This window comes from Salvelinus namaycush, chromosome 5 (assembly GCF_016432855.1).
Source record: "Salvelinus namaycush isolate Seneca chromosome 5, SaNama_1.0, whole genome shotgun sequence".
NCBI lineage: Eukaryota > Metazoa > Chordata > Actinopteri > Salmoniformes > Salmonidae > Salvelinus > Salvelinus namaycush.
In genome coordinates, this window is record NC_052311.1 from 69296450 (window position 1) to 69314798 (window position 18349).

At 42.0% G+C, this 18349-nt stretch overlaps 1 protein-coding gene across 2 annotated transcripts; it reads left to right on the forward strand.

Moving 5' to 3' along the window:
• Nucleotides 1-1482: 1482 nt before the first annotated feature.
• On the forward strand, nt 1483-17967 carry LOC120048838 (syndecan-2-like). Of its 2 annotated transcripts, XM_038995116.1 has the most exons (6): nt 1483-1614; nt 2063-2127; nt 13180-13276; nt 13867-14033; nt 14201-14360; nt 15245-17967. In XM_038995116.1, exons 2-6 carry the CDS (start codon nt 2068-2070, stop codon nt 15406-15408), a joined length of 648 nt encoding a protein of 215 aa, XP_038851044.1. In that variant the 5' UTR covers nt 1483-1614; nt 2063-2067; the 3' UTR covers nt 15409-17967. The 2 variants fall into 2 exon arrangements, with proteins under 2 accessions (XP_038851044.1, XP_038851043.1); XM_038995115.1 differs by lacking the exon at nt 1483-1614 and having other exon boundaries at nt 1637-2127.
• The last annotated feature ends 382 nt before the right edge of the window (nt 17968-18349 follow it).

Sequence of the window (18349 nt, forward strand, 5' to 3'; positions counted from 1 at the left end):
AGACCTTCTCCTTCAAACATATTGAAATAGAAGGTCCAAGTTCCCCCTCCCAGACCTTCTCCTTCAAAACATATTGAAATAGAAGATTCAAGTTCCCCTTCCCAGACCTTCTCCTTCAAAACATATTGAAATAGAAGGTTCAGGTTCCCCCTCCCAGACCTTCTCCTTCAAACATATTGAAATCGAAGGTCCAAGTTCCCCCTCCCAGACCTTCTCCTTCAAAACATATTGAAATAGAAGGTTCAGGTTCCCCCTCCCAGACCTTCTCCTTCAAACATATTGAAATCGAAGGTCCAAGTTCCCCCTCCCAGACCTTCTCCTTCAAACATATTGAAATAGAAGGTCCAAGTTCCCCCTCCCAGACCTTCAACCATATTGAAAGATAATGTCCAAGATCCCCCCCAGACCTTCTCCAATGCATTTTGAGATTAATCCAGACAGATTCTATGATTTACTATTCCTCATTATAGCTTTGCATACATTATACAATTTACCTTCCATAGTACACAATTGGACCTTCATTTGCCGGTATGAACCAGGGTTTTGCCCTAGTACTACACAGCTGATTCAAATAACCAACTCATCATCCAGCTTTGATGATTTGAATCAGCTGTGTAGTGCTAGGGCAAAAAACGAAATATGCAGTTTGGGAAACCGTGGTCTAAACAGATAATGTTAGGACAGCAGTCATGTTTTTCTGTGCCATTTGTGTGTCTTCAAACAATATGAACCTTTTTGATGCATCATAAAACATGCCTTTGAGCTGTTATGTATTATTTAATAAAATCTCAATTGCATGGACTTTGATAATGACATCGTCATTCAGGCACATATTTTTTGTGTTTGCACGAATCAACTTCCCCCAACAGGGGGAAGCAAAACTGAACTAATCAGACCAAATATTAGATTCAATTTGCCACACTGAGCAAGGTATAATCAAAGTATTATTTACACGATAAGCTTTATTTTGTTCTATGATCGTCACATTATTACATTTGTATTCATATATTTATGTTTTATTTAAGTAAAGTCAATATCTAAGTCTCTAGACAACAGTACATCTAAACCACTTGTCTAACTCATTCCATGGAGGGCCGAGTGTCTGCGGGTTTTTGCTCCTCCAATGTATATGATTGATTGATGAATTAAGGTCACTAATTAGTAAATAACTCCACTCACCTGGTTGTCTAGGTCTTAATTGAAAGGAAAACCCCAGAACCCGCAGACACTAGGCCCTCCATGGAATGAGTTTGACACCCCTGATCTAAACATTTGAGTGGCGCCTTCTCATCTCCACTGATGTGAAAACAATAGGTTTAACCAGGGCTCCTCTCCAACCTTGTTCCCGGAGAGCTACCCTCCTGTACGTTTTTATTTCAACCCCAGAGAAAACCTACAACCTGATTCATTTTACCAACCAGCTCATTATTAGAATCAGTTGTGCTAGGTTAGGGTTGGAGCGAAAACCTACAGGACGATAGCTCTCCAGGAACAGTGTTGGAGAGCCCTGGTTTAGACCTTTCACTGTATTGTGAGGTGTTATGCTACCCCGGAATCCTGCTTTGGTGTCAGAAGTGAGATGGGACTATCATATCCGGATGGTTCATAACCTGTGTAGGCATACTCTACTAGCCTATCATAACTCATTCACTTGTGGCTATGTCAAATTGTCAATTTAAATTATCACTGCACACTCAAGTGAATGACGCTTCTTTATGTTCCAAGTATCTGTCAACCAATTATAGAAGACGCTTTCCTAACTACCTTGTTTCCGCAATGAATGTTGCGTTCCAAGCTGGGCGCATCAGTACATGTAATAGCGCGTGCTTCCGCTTTTCCCTTTCAGTAGAAAAGTACTAGGAAAACGGGAAATAAACTATTTTATTCGGAGAGAAACATCGAGCGGGGAGGATCTAGCTTTGCTCGTTTTGGAATAAATCGATTGGGAGAGTATAATCTGGGAGAGAGAGTGGTGTCTACAACTGTGAAGATAATTACATTTTTTTGTATGAGCGCTAGCTAATATATCTATTTTTTTTGCCACGGTTTGTTATTTCCAAAGGAATAATGACGAACACTTGGATGCTATTGACTCTCGCGGTGGCGACCTGTTTTATGAGTGAAACGGTGAGTAAAGTTGTCAGGACAAAGAAAGTAATATTTAAAATGTGTTTTGTTAAACCTCGCGCGGTAAGGAGTTGCTGAAATGTTTTTTAACGGGTTTCGATGTAGGCTATTTTGCATGCTGGTCTCACTCGCGGTCTTCATAACCTCTGCGAGTAATTTATCTGGCTACTTTTACAAGTAAAGAAGTCAATGTAACTATTCCCTTATTTATGTATTCCCTTCTTTCCCTTGTGCGCTAACCATATGACTGAAGTCTTATCACATTGTGGCCCAAATGATAAAGATACCTTTTTACAGTTGCCAGAAAGGCACGTGGTATGATTTTAATATTTGTATAAAGCCAAATTCATCATCGAATAGTTTCTTTACAGTTTGATTCCACAATGGTCAAATATGATTTAAGAGGCGGTGTGGAACTACAGTCGTCTCTGTTCCTTGGTCAAAACAGATTAAATGGTTACATTTAACCAGGCTGAGAACACAGGCATCTGTGTTGCCTTTTATAAAGTGTCCAATAACCTCCTATTGAAAGACACGTTGAACAACTACTGAATTGTCCATCAGTGGAGTTAATGAAACATTTTATAGGTTTGTATACTTTTCCTCTCCGTTTGCCACTACAGTAGACATGGCTCTATCATTGGCACGGTGATGCCGTTGCCTAACTAACATGGCCATTGCTATGAAGCAGCAGTTTTGCATCTGTGTTAATTAGCCCCAGCCTTCCAACCTGGATTGTTTTAGAAACCAAAAATCAATAAAGGCAAGGGCCCTCATCTCTGATTTTAAAGTGAAATGTATTGCAGGGTTCTATAGTTGTAGTACTTTTGACAGTATCAACCTATGGGCATTCTACTAAAGTGAAGGTGGGTGAATGAAGTTATTTTAGGGTGATGTGTGTTTAACTGTGGTGAAGGCTGCATGCCCCACACTCCCCTCTAACATTAGGTCAGACTCCTCATTTAGAGCCTTTGACTGTATTTGGTCCATTGAGGATTTCAGACACCACCATTGCTCATCCCCTTCCATTTTTCAGCACAAAACATAAACACCAGCTCTGAGAGGCAGCACTTTTCTCTAATTCATTACATCTTGGACCGGACTCTAACCTCCATCAGTATCTATCTTTTTGTTCATGCGGAAACAGAGGAACTATTGCTCTAGATTGATCTAGACTTAACTGAGATGTCCAAATATCATATCATCACTGACGATTTGTCACTGAAAGTACTTCATGTACTATACCACTGGCACCATGACATCTGACCTGATTGGTATTAAAGTCAACAGTGAAGGAACATCTACTGATTAGATGGAACGGAAATGACATCACTTGTCATATCATCACCAACGTTGTGTCATTGAAAGTGCTTCATACAGATGTACCACATCAAATACTAAGGCATGGTTGGGAATAACATCAACAGTATAGAAACATCTGGAGTTGGATGTACTGTCTGTGATCAAGGCTCTAGAAATATGCATGGAAATCCTGAATGAGAAAAGTAATGAAATACTAGCCTGACAAATAGGATTTCTTGAGAGGATGGAAACTGGTCACATACCGCAGCTTCAGTACTGACTGCTACTCTCATTCCTCCCCTGCCTCAATTAGCTTAGCAAATGTAAAGTTATCAGAGAAAACGTGGGGGTGGCTAGGCAGCAAGGCACTAGACGGCTGTGTTGTGAGAGGGGAAACGTTCTGATGTACACACCGGCTGCTCTGTATCTATGAAGCCCTGAAGTTGTCAACTGGATAATGAAACTGTAGGTTGTTTGGCTCAGATCTGAAGGTCAATAATAAGAGATGTTAGTTTTGAACCTTTCTTGACAAATGCAGCCTATGCCTGAAGATTTAGTAAATGTTTGGACTTCTCTTTTTTTTTGTGGATTTGATTGTACATGGAATTGTGATCATTGCTACTCTGATCATACATCCTAGAGTGAAAGTTAACCTTAATGTAACATTTTCTAGAATAGCGTGGACCGCGGTCAAACGCAAGATGTTCCATGACGGTGTATACTGACAGCTTGCTGTGGTGTTATGCCAGCCAACTTTGTTTACCCAGTTGAAAAGCATCCAAAGAGAATACCCCTGTCTGCTCTTTGCTGATAGATGTGACTCGTACTAAATGTTCTTTGCCTTGCGTTACCTCCATATATGGCCATAACGGTTTCCCGGAAACAAAAACACCCACTCCAGATGTTTTTGTACTGTATGTATCTGGCAGATGTGCTCTCAATAGATATTAGTGTTATTTTTAGACACCACTGAAGCTGTATGTGAGTCAGAGGTGACCGTCGATGTGGAAGACGGTGTGATCTGGACTCTGAATCCACATGTCCTATGTCCTCCTGACCCTCTTGGGTTAATTGATGCACAGAAGGACAGACCGACAAGCTGTGATGACGATATTATCAATGCGAAACAGGAACTAATCAGTTTTATTTCCTTTGGAACTGCAATCTCACACAAGATCCTAAGTGGTGGTATTTTCTGTCTGACCTTAATTTGAGAATATTTTAAATACGATTTTAAATGTTTCCTGTCAGCAGGAGGGAGGCCCTCCCCAGTGTTAGTCATGCATGCAGTACACAGGGTAGAGTATGTACTGTTGAACTGATCAGTGCTGACTGGATAGGGCTGGTCTGGGAGTCATGCAGCTTCACATGTAAGTGGAGCTGTGCTCCATTGGTATTTCTACTCATTTTCCCCAGCTCCCTTTCTGTCTCCTTCTCTCTCAACAGCTCTGTAAGAGGCTTGCCTTTTATCTGTCCACCAAAGCTTGTCTGGAATTTTAAACATATTTGCTGGGTTGAGCTTGTTGCTGGGTCAAATACACAAGCATTTCAGTACACCTGCGATAACATCTGCTAAATATGTGTATGTGATAAATCAGAACTGATTTGAATACTTGTGGGGTTGAGCTTGTTGCTGGGTCAAATGGTTGTGGGGTTGAGCTTGTTGCTGGGTCAAATACTTGTGGGGTTGAGCTTGTTGCTGGGTCAAATACTTGTGGGGTTGAGCTTGTTGCTGGGTCAAATACTTGTGGGGTTGAGCTTGTTGCTGGGTCCAATAGTTGTGGGGTTGAGCTTGTTGCTGGGTCCAATACTTGTGGGGTTGAGCTTGTTGCTGGGTCCAATACTTGTGGGGTTGAGCTTGTTGCTGGGTCCAATAGTTGTGGGGTTGAGCTTGTTGCTGGGTCCAATAGTTGTGGGGTTGAGCTTGTTGCTGGGTCCAATAGTTGTGGGGTTGAGCTTGTTGCTGGGTCCAATAGTTGTGGGGTTGAGCTTGTTGCTGGGTCCAATAGTTGTGGGGTTGAGCTTGTTGCTGGGTCCAATAGTTGTGGGGTTGAGCTTGTTGCTGGGTCCAATACTTGTGGGGTTGAGCTTGTTGCTGGGTCCAATACTTGTGGGGTTGAGCTTGTTGCTGGGTCCAATACTTGTGGGGTTTGACAGCTTTGTTTATTGTGTTGTCTTTTTAAAGGGTCTGAGATTGTCCACTTAGGTCACTACCTCCCATCTGAAGAATCTGAGTTCTATCACTTGGGTTAAATCAATGATTTATATTTTGCGACGATTTAAGGGAGGGAAGTTTCTCATGGAGCCTGTGTTGATCTTTCGACACTGGGGATTTTTCGTTCTCTGCTGAGGATTTTCTGTGTTTTTATGGAACACTGCTAAGCATGTCACAGATTGTCAAAGAGTTTCAACAGTACATTTGGGATCCTTTTCTAGATCCAGAGGGAGCCTGACTTGGCCCACAGCTATCAGAACTGAATAGAAAACAAAAGTCAAGATTGTTATTGTAGTCATTTAGCAGATGCTTTTATCCAGAGTGACTTACAGGAACAATTAGGGTTAGTGCCTTGCTCAAGGGCACACCAACACCTTTTTCACATAGTCTGCTCAGGGATTTAAACCAACAACCTTTCGGGTAATGGCCCAATGCTCTTAGCCGCTAGGCTAGCTGTCGTCCTGAACCGCTGAGAGTGTATTTCCCCCCCCCCCTTCCCCTTAGAACAGTTTCAATTTGTCAGGGCATGGACTCTACAAGGTGTCGAAAGTGTTCCACAGGGATGCTGGCCCATGTTTACTCCAATGCTTCCCACACTTGTGTCAAGTTGGCTGGATGTGGTGAACCATTCTTGATACACACGGGACACTGTTCAGCGTGGAAAAACCCAGCAGTGTTGCAGTTCTTGACACGATCAAACCAGTACGCCTGGCAACTACTACCATACCCCGTTCAAAGGCACTTCAATATTTTGCCTAGCCCATTCACCCTCTGAATGGCACACATACACATTACATTTACATTTTACATTTAAGTCATTTAGCAGACGCTCTTATCCAGAGCGACTTACAATTACATACATTCATACTTTTTTGTACCGGTCCCCCGTGGGAATCGAACCCACAACCCTGGCGTTGCAAGCGCCATGCTCTGCCACACGAGACCATACACAATCCACAATCCATGTCTCAAATAATTTTTTACCCTGTCTCCTCCCCTTCATCTACACTGATTGAAGTGGATTTAACAAGCGACATCAATAAGGGATCATAGATTTCACCTGGTCAGTCTGTGTCATGGAAAGAGCAGGTGTTCTTACTGTTTTGTACACTCAGTGTGTTGGCTGTTTTATAGTAATCTGTGTTAATAAAATAGTCTGTCCACATGAGATTCTTTTATAGTGATAACTCTCTCAGGTGCTCAGATGTCTGCTCTCATTTGGTACTGATGCTAGTTCATGATCTAGTTGCTATTTGTTCTAACCCAGGTGTGGTGTATGGGCCAGCGGTCTGTCTCATGCTTCAGGACTAATTCTTCTGGCTCTTGAGTCACTGTAGTTGTCGATCTTCTTGGCATCATCAAGGCCTGAAGAACCTTTGCATAAAGAGGCATGTCATTAGTGTCGAACAGGAACATGAAGGGTATCATATGTGTACTGTAACGACTGTAGTTTATACTTGGGACATAGGCCCCCATCCTCCTACTGGGATGCCAGAGCACTTTTATGTGAGGCATGTCATTACTTCTATTCACATTGGTATGATTTTCACATGGTAATATTACAAGTCATATAGATTTACAGCATTTTACCTGGATATGGTCGCATCATGTTGACCTTCAGCGGGAATATGGGCTCAGTGTTTGGATCATCGGCAAGGACTCTGGCCTTGGTGTCGGCAGCTGGTCCGCATCTCCCTCCCGACCAAATGCGCCCACGTCGACCATGGTGAAGCGGTACTTTGCATTGCGGACTGTCAACCGGACTATTGTGAAATATCCCTTGTAGTTGTAGGACTCGTTACCAGAGTTTGCTGGAGCTCGGATCTGAATATGTTTCCCTTCGACTGCTCCTACACAACTGAGAGTTTTGGGATCGTTGGAATTATTAGGCGATTTCGGCACATTTTGCTACTGAGGGATAAGCAACAAAATCTGCCTTCGAGACATGCCAGATAGCCTGGCAAGCTTCGCTGATGATGGCAAATGCTTTTGCTGTGTGCTGCCAATTGCCAAAAACATCCAAAAGTACTGAACATGTCTTCCCTTGTCAATGCTTTGCATAGGTCAGACTAGAGACATGTATTCTCAATTGTCCCCTCTTGTAGTGATCAGTGGACCAACATGCCATTTTCTCCCTCGTGAGAAATTAAAAACAAACCACTAGTAAGAGCAGTTCAAGCTCTTCTAATTTGAAGGCAGACATGTTTGCTTTTGTAGCTAGTTAAATCCGGAAAGTACATTTGTATCTGGATTGTTAAGAGATATATTTTAAACAAATTATATTTCTAATCCTTAAAGTAGAGTTACAAGCATAACACCGGATGTGTAGCTAGCTAGTATTTGTAAACGGGCAATTACACGTGATCCAGAAGTTTTTAAATGTCGTCGCTAGCTAGAGTGAGTGTCTGGGCCCCTCATGACTCCACCTATGAACATGCACGTGATCTACGCACGTAAACAGTGTAGAGGCCTTAAAGCTGTGTGTGTGGTGGCATCACGTCAACGAATACCACAAACACAGACAGATCCATAGCTTCTCTGTCTGACCAAGCCTGGGGTACAGTTTAAGAACTTGTGAAAAACTATAATTATCATTGAGCCTGAATTTAGACAGTAATTGCTTAGTAATCCTGTCTTTTGAAGTGATTTCATGTGCAGACTCATTTGCTGTCAGCTGTTTTACTCTGGCATTAACAGAAAGATGCAATGAATTTCTCAATATATCTGCTTTACATTAGCTATATTTTGCTTTTCCTTGGCTACTCCTGAAACTCCCACTCATGTCCCCTGTTCATGTCTTGGCTCTGGTAATCCCTGGAATATGACAAAGTCTCAAACCGTGATTACCTGGATGGAAAACGGAGGCAGAAAATAATGGATTTTGTTACAAATGATTGTTAAATTTTCTGTTCCGAACTCTTACCTCTGAAAGTTTCCTAGAATAATTATATATCAAATTAGTCTTCTCTATTGCAAAGTATTGTGTTAGATGTTTTCCTTTTTAATATGTGCTGGACATGAAGTGGTCATTCCAGAGAGCTACTGCCTAAATCCTGCAACGCAACGCAGACCCAGCTCACACAGGGTCCCACACCACAGTAAACTACTTCATACTCGCACTACTGTAGTGTTCAATTATGCCCAAGGACCAAAGTTAATGTCTTTATTTAATCTTCATTTATACAGGTAAGTATTACTTAACACATTTCCTATTTTAAAATGATGACCTGTCCCAAGGCGTAGACAGCAGTGCGAGAGGCTTGGGGTATAAGAAGCTCTGATGAGTAGTGGTAACGTCTCTCTGAAAGACCACACTTGACAAATTCAGATTTTGTGCACTCTGAAACTAGCACATGTAATCTCACCATAATTTGGTTGTCACTCTCTGATATAATTTCATAACATACACTAGATCTAGTTCCGCCATTCAGGTACAGTCAATAAAACAAATATCCCCAGAATGTCTGACTCCAGTAGTCCGCTCTCCGCCCCCCTCCAAGAAGACCCAGGCCAGTAGAATATCCCAGCCTCATAGCCCTAGTACCACACCTGTGTTTATTGAATCGTATGAAGAATACCAGGCATACCTCTGGTCTGAATGGGCTGTGTTTATCCTGTTAGGCAGCAGTTCTGGTGGAGCGCTGGCACCGTCTAGTAGTTAATGCTCTTCCTGTGTACTCCTGAGGGGCTGCGAATGTCAGCAGCTGGTTGGACAGCTACTACATCGGCAAGGTATCTATCCCAAATGGCACCCTGTTCCCTAATGTAGTGCACTACTTTTGACCAGGGCCCATCAAAAGTAGTGCACTAAATAGGGAATAGAGAGCCATTTGGGATGTAGCCTAGAGCTGCTGTGCCCTGCATGAAGCTGAGCCCTCAGCAGATGTGGGTTAATATTGTAACCCACATCTGTGCTGCTTCCCAGCACTGTGGAAGGAAGCTGGTTACTAGAGAGCTCCTGTACGGTTGGTCCACATGCTGGGTTATTGTCTTGGTAGACCTGTTTGGTTGCTGTCATTGGGTGATGCTGACAGACGATATATATGGGCAGTGTTGCCAGTAGCGTTGGTTGTTATTTAATGTGTGAATGTAATCAGCAGAGAACGTCCTGTTTTCCTCTGGCTGTCCGACAGGGGTATGCTGAGAAACAACACAGCCAGGCCTTCAGGGCATGGAGGACGACTTTCAAAGGGAATCCAATGTTTTTCATGTTGAGATTACATTCATATCAGGTAGTCATCCTAGATCTGCCTGGAATGTTTTTTAAAAGCCCCATAAGTCCAGTGTTGGTCATATCTTGGCAGGTTCTCTCTTCCCATCATTATAGCTTACAACTATACCTGTGGAGGAGGAGGGTGACATGATTAGCTGACATGTCCCCAGCATGTTGCTGTGATAGCCACTAACAACAATACCTTAATGATTCAAACCTTTAGTAGTGGCTGGCTGACTGGGCTGTTTGGAAGGAGCTAGCTAGTGAGCAGAGGGAGAGAAGAGGGAGTATTTCCTTTTCAGTTGTAGACTTGGCACAGCCTGAAAGCCCAGTCCTGAGCTCCTCAGCTCCCTGCACAATACCTCACTTGTGCTGCTACTTTGGCCCAGGAATGTGAGGCTCACCTTCATATGTCTGACAGCAGTTTGTTTTGGAATGAGAGATATTATTCACCACCACATCGTACTGCTGCAAACATCGTTCTCTCATCGCCTCTTCGCTCTCCCTCTCTGAAGAGTTGAGGCAGCCCCATATGATGCTGTTGAAACCCCCATAAACCACTGCTTTAGATAGTCCGTTCTATTCTTAAGATGGGAAAGTAATTGATCCGCACATCTTGAACAGTGTATTTTGTCAAGGCATGTATGCTACGTGTGGGCTAGGTGCAAAGATGTTCAGAGACTAATCATATAGCATACTCTCGTGTGTTCACATCGGCCTCTGGAAAACAGAGCCTGACAATCTTAGGTTAGGCTTTATCTAAGAACAGGCTAACACTACTATCTAATAAGAAAGTGGAATTCCGGCAGCATGAAAATAGGGCCTTTCAGTAGCCAGTTGTACTCTGTACTGTACTGGGGCCTGATCTGAGTCCTTGACTAATCCTGAACAACAAAGGGCATTGGAGGAAATGATCAGGGCTGTTTAACGTCTGGGAGTCTGTATTGATGTTGTACTTCATGATGCAGTGGCTGGGTATTCACACTGACTAGACTACTACTGTATGGTCACCGGCTGACCCTGAGAGTCTCCATTGTTCTCACAATGTTATCTCTATTGGATGTTTGGGGTCAACTTGACATTTGTCATAACACTTGACTGCTTCAGAGGCTAAATCAGCTGAGTATATCTGGGTCAAATACTTTTAAATACTGAAGTGTTTTCATGGCTGGCAAACAGAAGTAGTGTACAGTAGATATCAGTCATTCATGACTCCAGTCATACCATAGTGTACAGTAGGTATCAGTCATTCATGACTCCAGTCATACCATAGTGTACAGTAGGTATCAGTGACTCCAGTCATACCATACTGTACATGTGGTCTTCTAGGATTAGTCACCACTGTACGTTCCATTGTGACGTGTCAACGCTCAGTGTCAGAGGGGTCTGTTTGTTTGATCTTTTCTCCAATACTATTGGTCCATTACCATGTCAATCAACGCTTGAATAGAAACGTAGCTTACACTGGATTTTGATGCCAACGCAGTCGCTACAGTCCCATTAGTTTTCATTGCAGCCTCGTTTGAATACCACGGTTATGCATAATGTGTACTAACACCGTTAACTAGCACTGTGGTCTTCTAACATTAGTTGACATGGGAGCCCTTTATATACATTGTTTTCCTGGATTACTTTGATCATCGCTTCCTCTGTCTTATGTTCTGCCTGCTGCGTTCTCTATAGTATGTTGCATAGCAAACAAAAGATGATTCACTGTGTGTGACAGTTTGAAAGACCACTGGAGCACAACACAATGGCATACCAAAGATGTGTTTTTGTACAGATGACAATTATTTCCAAAAGGAAATGTTAGTCAGAGGTTGATATGAGTTAGTGGCTTCGAACTGTTTCCCTCAGTGATCCCAGTCAGACCTTTCCTTTGGCTTCCATCTAGCTGGGTATTCCCTCTTTTCAGCCAGAGCCATTGTTGTGCTCTTTGAAGCATCTGTCTCCTTCAGTGAGTCTGAAATGACTTGTCCTCTTATTGTGTACTAGGCTCTGCTTCCTTTGAAGCAAGAGTCCTTCCTTTTTCTTACATCACCCCTGTCTGTCACTCCCCCCCCCTCTCCTTCACGAACAAAGGCCTGAAAATTGAACCAGGCTCCTTAGTGTCAACATTCATCAGCGGAGCAAAAAGGCAGACCTCGACGTGTGTGCGTGCGCGCGCACACAGAGGGTGCATCCTTAGTACCTTTTGTCAGATGTATTGCTTTTGTGGGGATTTTGGGAAGCACAATTGTGTGGAAACATCACACGTCTTGGTGAGCATCAGTGGCTGTGAATGGTGATTTCCATGAGCCCTGACAGGCTAGTTGAAGAGGTGGCCACCAGGCTACTGTGGTGGGCCAGAGATCTAAAGGAATGCAGGGTGTTGGGAGGGATGACTAGAAGGATCCAGGGTTCAGAGAGTCAGACTACATGCTTCTATCTGCTCTGAGAGCAGCCTCCTGCCCTAAAAAGTAGTTTCTGTTTATTCATTCTTCTGTTCACAATAACACTTTGCCTTGGGATTGGATGAGCCAGTCAGACAATGACACCTTCCTGTTTTAACCTGCTCTCCACATGCAGAGGAATTACAGGAAGACTGATACATTGTCTTTGGTTTCTGCTTCAGAAAATGGGAAGATTTGATCCAGGCCTTCATAGCTTCTAAGTGGTATTTCAGGTAATGGGGAGGCTCATGAGATGCCTGCTTCTGTTCATTTGTTTGTTTCCCAGGGAACTGTGAGATTAATAAAAATGTCTCCCAAAATATTTGTCTTGATTTTCTTAGCATGGTTCTTTCAAATTTGTTTTGCTCTTGCGCTTCTAATGCCTGTATAAAATAAACAGCATGGATATCCTCCACAGTGAAAAGTGTTTGTATAATCTTAAGGGCATGAAATCTACACTGGGAATAGTTTGTCATGTGATCAGTTATTGAGTAGTATTATGGGTCCTGGATGCTGATCAAGGGGGATACCTAGTCAGATGTACAACTGAAATGAGTCTTCTGCATTTAACCCAACCCCTCTGAATCAGAGGTAAGCTGAGGTATATCAGACAATTTACCATGGGTATGATGCAAACGCTCTTGTTTACTGTTCTATTTATGTGGAACTATTTCATAATAGCAATAAGGCATTTTGCGGGTTTGTGGTATATGGCCAACATGCTATGGGCTGTATCTAGGCTGTATTCTGCGTTGCAGCGTGCATAGCCGTTGTATATTGGACATATGCCACACCCCTCAGGCCTTATTGCCTAAATAGCATGTGGGTACCTGTAGAATTCAGTTTATATGTTGGAGACACTTTTTCCTTAATCTGTTCTCCATTCACAGATCTCGGCCCAGTCGGATTACCTGTACCTGGATGACCAATCAGGAGACTCCGTAGACGACGACAGTTACAACTCTGGCTCAGGGTCCGGTGATATGAGTAAGCAATGGTTACCTTCTAAAATATTTCACCCTTGTTTCCTAATGTCATTTACATAGCAACCTGATAATGCCATGTTAATTGTTTTAGCTGTATGTAAAGCTATAATTGTACTGGCTCTACGAAGGTCCTAGACGGTGCACAGAAACCGTTTGACTTTGTTTAGACTACTAGGGCACACTGGTACTGCAGGATCACAATGGACCTACGGAGGCGGTGAAAGCACAGATGTTTCACATGCAGTCAACCAAGACTATGTTAATTACCCAGCACATGTCATGTAGAGAGACGTTCAATAATGAATGAGTCATTATTTCATATACCCTAACCTGAAGTGATACTGAACCATAGACTGTATAATGTACTGTACAAGAACACCCAAACAGATCTGGCTTGCAGTCTATTTCTGAGTCAGTATGACAGGGGTTGTGTGACGTTATTGGTCGACTCATTATGAAAAGGGCCTCTATCATTAGTAGTGAATCCATTAGCACTGGCATTGTTGTGATTTGTTGTTTATCATGTTAGCCCTGCCTGCGAACCAAATTTCTCTTTGGGGTCAATACATTTTAGATTATTTTCCTCCTCAGCTATCGGTGAGGTCACTGAGCGAGTCAAAGTGAAAAGGGTGTTCGCCGCTCCTGAAGCAGAGCCAACCCAGGACTCTCTACCAGAACTTTCAACCGCCGTGGAGATGTTTACAGTCACTGACCTGAGCACAGAAATAGCTGAGACAGAAACTGAGACTGAAACAGAGGTATGCCTCTCTTTTTAACTGACTTTAGTGTGGGCTTTTGAGCCGGTGGTGTGATTGTTTCATTTCGCCTCGCACTGCTGGCATGGCAAGGACTTAATACTATCCCTGTGGTTTTATAGTTGCTGTGAAAATCGAAGTCTCTCTTTCTCCCTCTGTCTGTGTGTCAGACCCAGGTCCCTGAACGGTCTCTGGACGTGACAGAGGAGACTGTAATCAGTAGTGAAGCTCCTCCCAGCACCACCGGTGCTTCCGGGTTGCTGTACGAGGCAGACACACCCTACGATGTACACTCTGAAAACCTATTCCAGAGGACAGAGGTCCTAGCAGGTATGTTCTGGTTTATGTATTCAGGAGATCATATTGACATTAACATCTCTCTTTTTCCAATGAGACCTGAGCATAATGAAAGCAATAAAATATCATCAGACAACATATGTTAAACATCACACAAAAAAGCGATACACACTACGATAATGATTCATCAAAACGGTCATCTGAAATCTATAAGTTCCAATTGAAGAGATCATTTTTCAATACAGCCCACTATCAGAGATTGGATCTGAAACATGGCCTCTGTCTTAAATTGGGTAACTCTAGACTTTGCTTTCAGAATCAATAAAAACAGACTCTTTGTCTTGGCGTTTGATAGCAGAGGGAAGGAGACTGAGTCAAGCAACCAACAACACTTCGGGATTGTTTTACAATGAAAGCATGTTATGAATGAAGAGTATAATTGTGACTCCTCCTGAGTCGGCTCCGTCTCATATTTGATTAGTCCATTGATCTTAACTTTGATGCACTAGACTGCAGCTATCAGGGTGCTTTTTCCCATTAATTTCTCAATGTGAGTTGTTGCCAAACATTTGATACAAAGCAATCATAGTTCCCTCTTTATTGTTCATCCACGTTAACAGAAGGTAATGGGGTTACATTTACTTTGCATTTTAGTCATTTAGCAGACTGTCTTATCCAGCGACCTACAATTAGTGCATTCATCTTAGAGCTAGGTGAGACAACACATCGCAATCGTATCATTAATCGGGTTGGGGTAATTACCTTGCCCCACACACAATCTGGTAGAGGTCTATCATATCTGATTTGACTGTTATTAACACTATCTTCTAGCAAGGTTGTCAACACCAATCACTTGTATTGAATCATTGATCAATAAGCATCTTCTGACGTGGTTCTTCTCCCCCCCCCCCCCCCAGCGGTGATAGCTGGCGGGGTTATAGGTTTGCTGTTCGCCATCTTCCTCATCCTCCTCCTGGTCTACAGGATGAGGAAGAAGGATGAGGGGAGCTACGTCCTTGGAGAACGCAAGGCCCCTAGCTCAGCCTATCAGAAAGCCCCCACCAAGGAGTTCTATGCCTGAAACAACCACCGTCACTATGAGGAGAAACCTCTGGAGCAACATAAAGACGAAGGCTGTGTCCCAAATGGCACCCTATGCCCTCTATAGTGTACTTACTACTTTTAACCAGTATCTGTGCACCATATAGGGTGTCATTTGGGATGCATACAAAACATCTCATACAGCAGGGCCCTCCTCGCATGCTGTTGGTTGAAATGGTATTGAATGAGGAAGTGTTTCAAGGAGCTTTTTCATATAGCAAATATATACTTTTCCTTAATGAGGCCAAACAGGGCTATTGTAAATGTTTCATGTTTTGGATCATTAGAACGGTTGGAGAATTTCCTTGTCATGTGAGAACGTGAAACATATTCATAGATTGTCATGGACTACTTTCTAACTGTAGAGGTACATATTTGTAAGGAAGGAAAAACAACTTTTTTAAAAGGTCACTGAAATAAAAATGACAGAATATAATTGTCCTATAGCTATTCTATTTTTGATTTTTTTCATAGCATAGCATTTTTTCATGAACTTATGTTTTTCATGTTGAGGTTATGTAATGTTTCTAGTCTCAAAGCAATCTGGTCTCCAATTTAACTTGGATGAAAAAACATTTTTTTTTGTTATTATGCTATTTTTCTTGTCATTGTCTGAAATGAATTACAGGATTCCATAACTACCCAATGTCATCTGGCCAAAGCAAAGGACATTCCTTTCTAGTAAAACATTACTGATATAAAGCAGTGTTTACCAACTCCAGTCCCCAACAGTACACATTTTTGTTGTAGAACCTGACAAACTTGCCTGATTCAATTTGAGGGCCTGAATAGTTGACAAATTGAATCAGGTGAGTTTGTCTGGGGCTACAACAACGTGTACTGTTGGAGGTACTCGAGGCCTGGAGTTAAGAAACACTGATTTTTAAATGCTACTCTTAAGGGCAGGGGTGTCAAACTCATTCCACGGCGGGCCTAGTGTCTGGGTTTTTGTTTTTTCTTCTCAAGACCTAGACAACATGGTGAGGTGTTTGATTAATTAGTAATCAAGTACAAGGGAGGAGTGAACCCGCAGACACTCAGCCCTCCGTGGAATGAGTTTGACACGTGCTTTGAGGAGTGCATTATATCACAGGAGGTTGGTGGCACCTTAATTGGGGAGAACGGCCTCATGGTAATGTATTAAACACCTGGTTTCCAGGTGTTTGATGCCATTCCATTTACTCCGTTCTGGCCATTCTCCCTCAGCAGCCTCCACTGCTATATGTACTCTGTGTTCCAGTTTCTGTTACCCAAAATATAGAGGAACCTTTTCAGTAGGTTTCACTATTAGGTCCATGAATTTTCTCCTCTGATCACAATGCAATGTTAAGACTTGGGTGTTTTATAAACAAACCTGCAAAACTTTTCTGACCAATTTATGATATAAAAGCTGATTTTCATTTATCTGCAGCTTTTAAATGATGACTTGCTAGATATGGGGAACTAATGCTAATGAACAGTCCTATGCGCTCAACTCTTTTCAGTTGACTTTAGTATAGTGATTTACTCTAGCCACAGATGGGACACCGGACTTCTCTGTAATATCCGTTTCAACTTTGACTGAAAATCTGTCAGACTCGAAAGTCCAGGGCGCTTTCCCAAATGGCACCCTAGAGCCATATGAACCCTGGTCAAAAGCAGTGCACTAAATAGGGACTAGGGTGCTATTTGTGATTTAGTCTCAGTGAACAGGACATGGTGTACCTTATTACTTATCTGTTCCCCCTCTTTAGCATCTGTAAAGAATTATGAATGTCTACTATAGAACAATGTTCCTCTTCCCTAAAAAAATTACTTCTATGATCACTGGGTTGATGTGTTTTTCTCATGGTACGTAATTATTGAATAAAGGTACTTACAGTAAGACTTTCCTTGGACTTGGAACAGTGTTTTTGCCATTTATCACATGTAACACAATCTCCCTATTTTATTTTGTTACCTTTAGTCCTGACTCTAAAGGTAGACTCAGCTAAATTATGTAGATGCATAAAGTAAAACGGCATAGTGGGTCAATTTCCACAACTAAGAGCGTTAGAGCGCGAGGCTAAACTTCTCCGCTGTTTTGGTCCCGTGGCTGCCACATTGTAAGAGCGTGCGGTGAAGGGAACCCATGCACATGTGCAAATACTGTATGTGTGACTGAGTGAAATCTTGCTCATTGAAATCTGCAGTGCTGCTTGTGCAACACAATTTCGCTGACTACCTTTAAGTCAGTGGTGCATCTGTATAATGTCTGTACTATAATTTATATATTAATTTATATATATATTACATATTAGAAATAATGTTAGTTCAAGTATATTGATGTATATTCACAAATGTTTTAAGCCTTTGAAGTGCCTACCATTCTGAAAGTTTTTTTTTTTTTTTTTTTAGTTTTTTTTTTATATACTGTTGAGACAAAGGATGTTTTCTAAGTGGCATGATGAAGTAGTAGTCACGAATATAAGCACAGGATACTGATGGCAACTTAGTGTTACAAAAGCAGTGTTGTATGTTATGATGGGAGACACTACTGAATAAACAATGTGGCTTAATATTAAATAGTAATCAAATGTGGTTTCTTCTCTCTGAAATGGTTGTATTTCTGATAAGGCTCCAACATATTGTGTCTGTGTTCTTTGGAATGTTGACACTGTTACAAAGTAAATGTAAGAATATAACTTGCAGCACAAATACCATATGTGGTATCTCAGATTTCATGTGCAAGCTGGAATAAAATGTTAAAAATATAAACAGCTTTTGTTAGTTTGCGATCTCTGATCAAAACACTAAACAAACAGGCTGCTGTGAGCTAAATGTTTGCTCATGCCAAGTCATGCAGAAAGAAAAGCAAAATGTCCGCAGTAAACGTCAAGGGTAATAATTAGAGCAGACTACATTTTTTAAAATATATATTTTTTATCACAATTTGGTAAAGA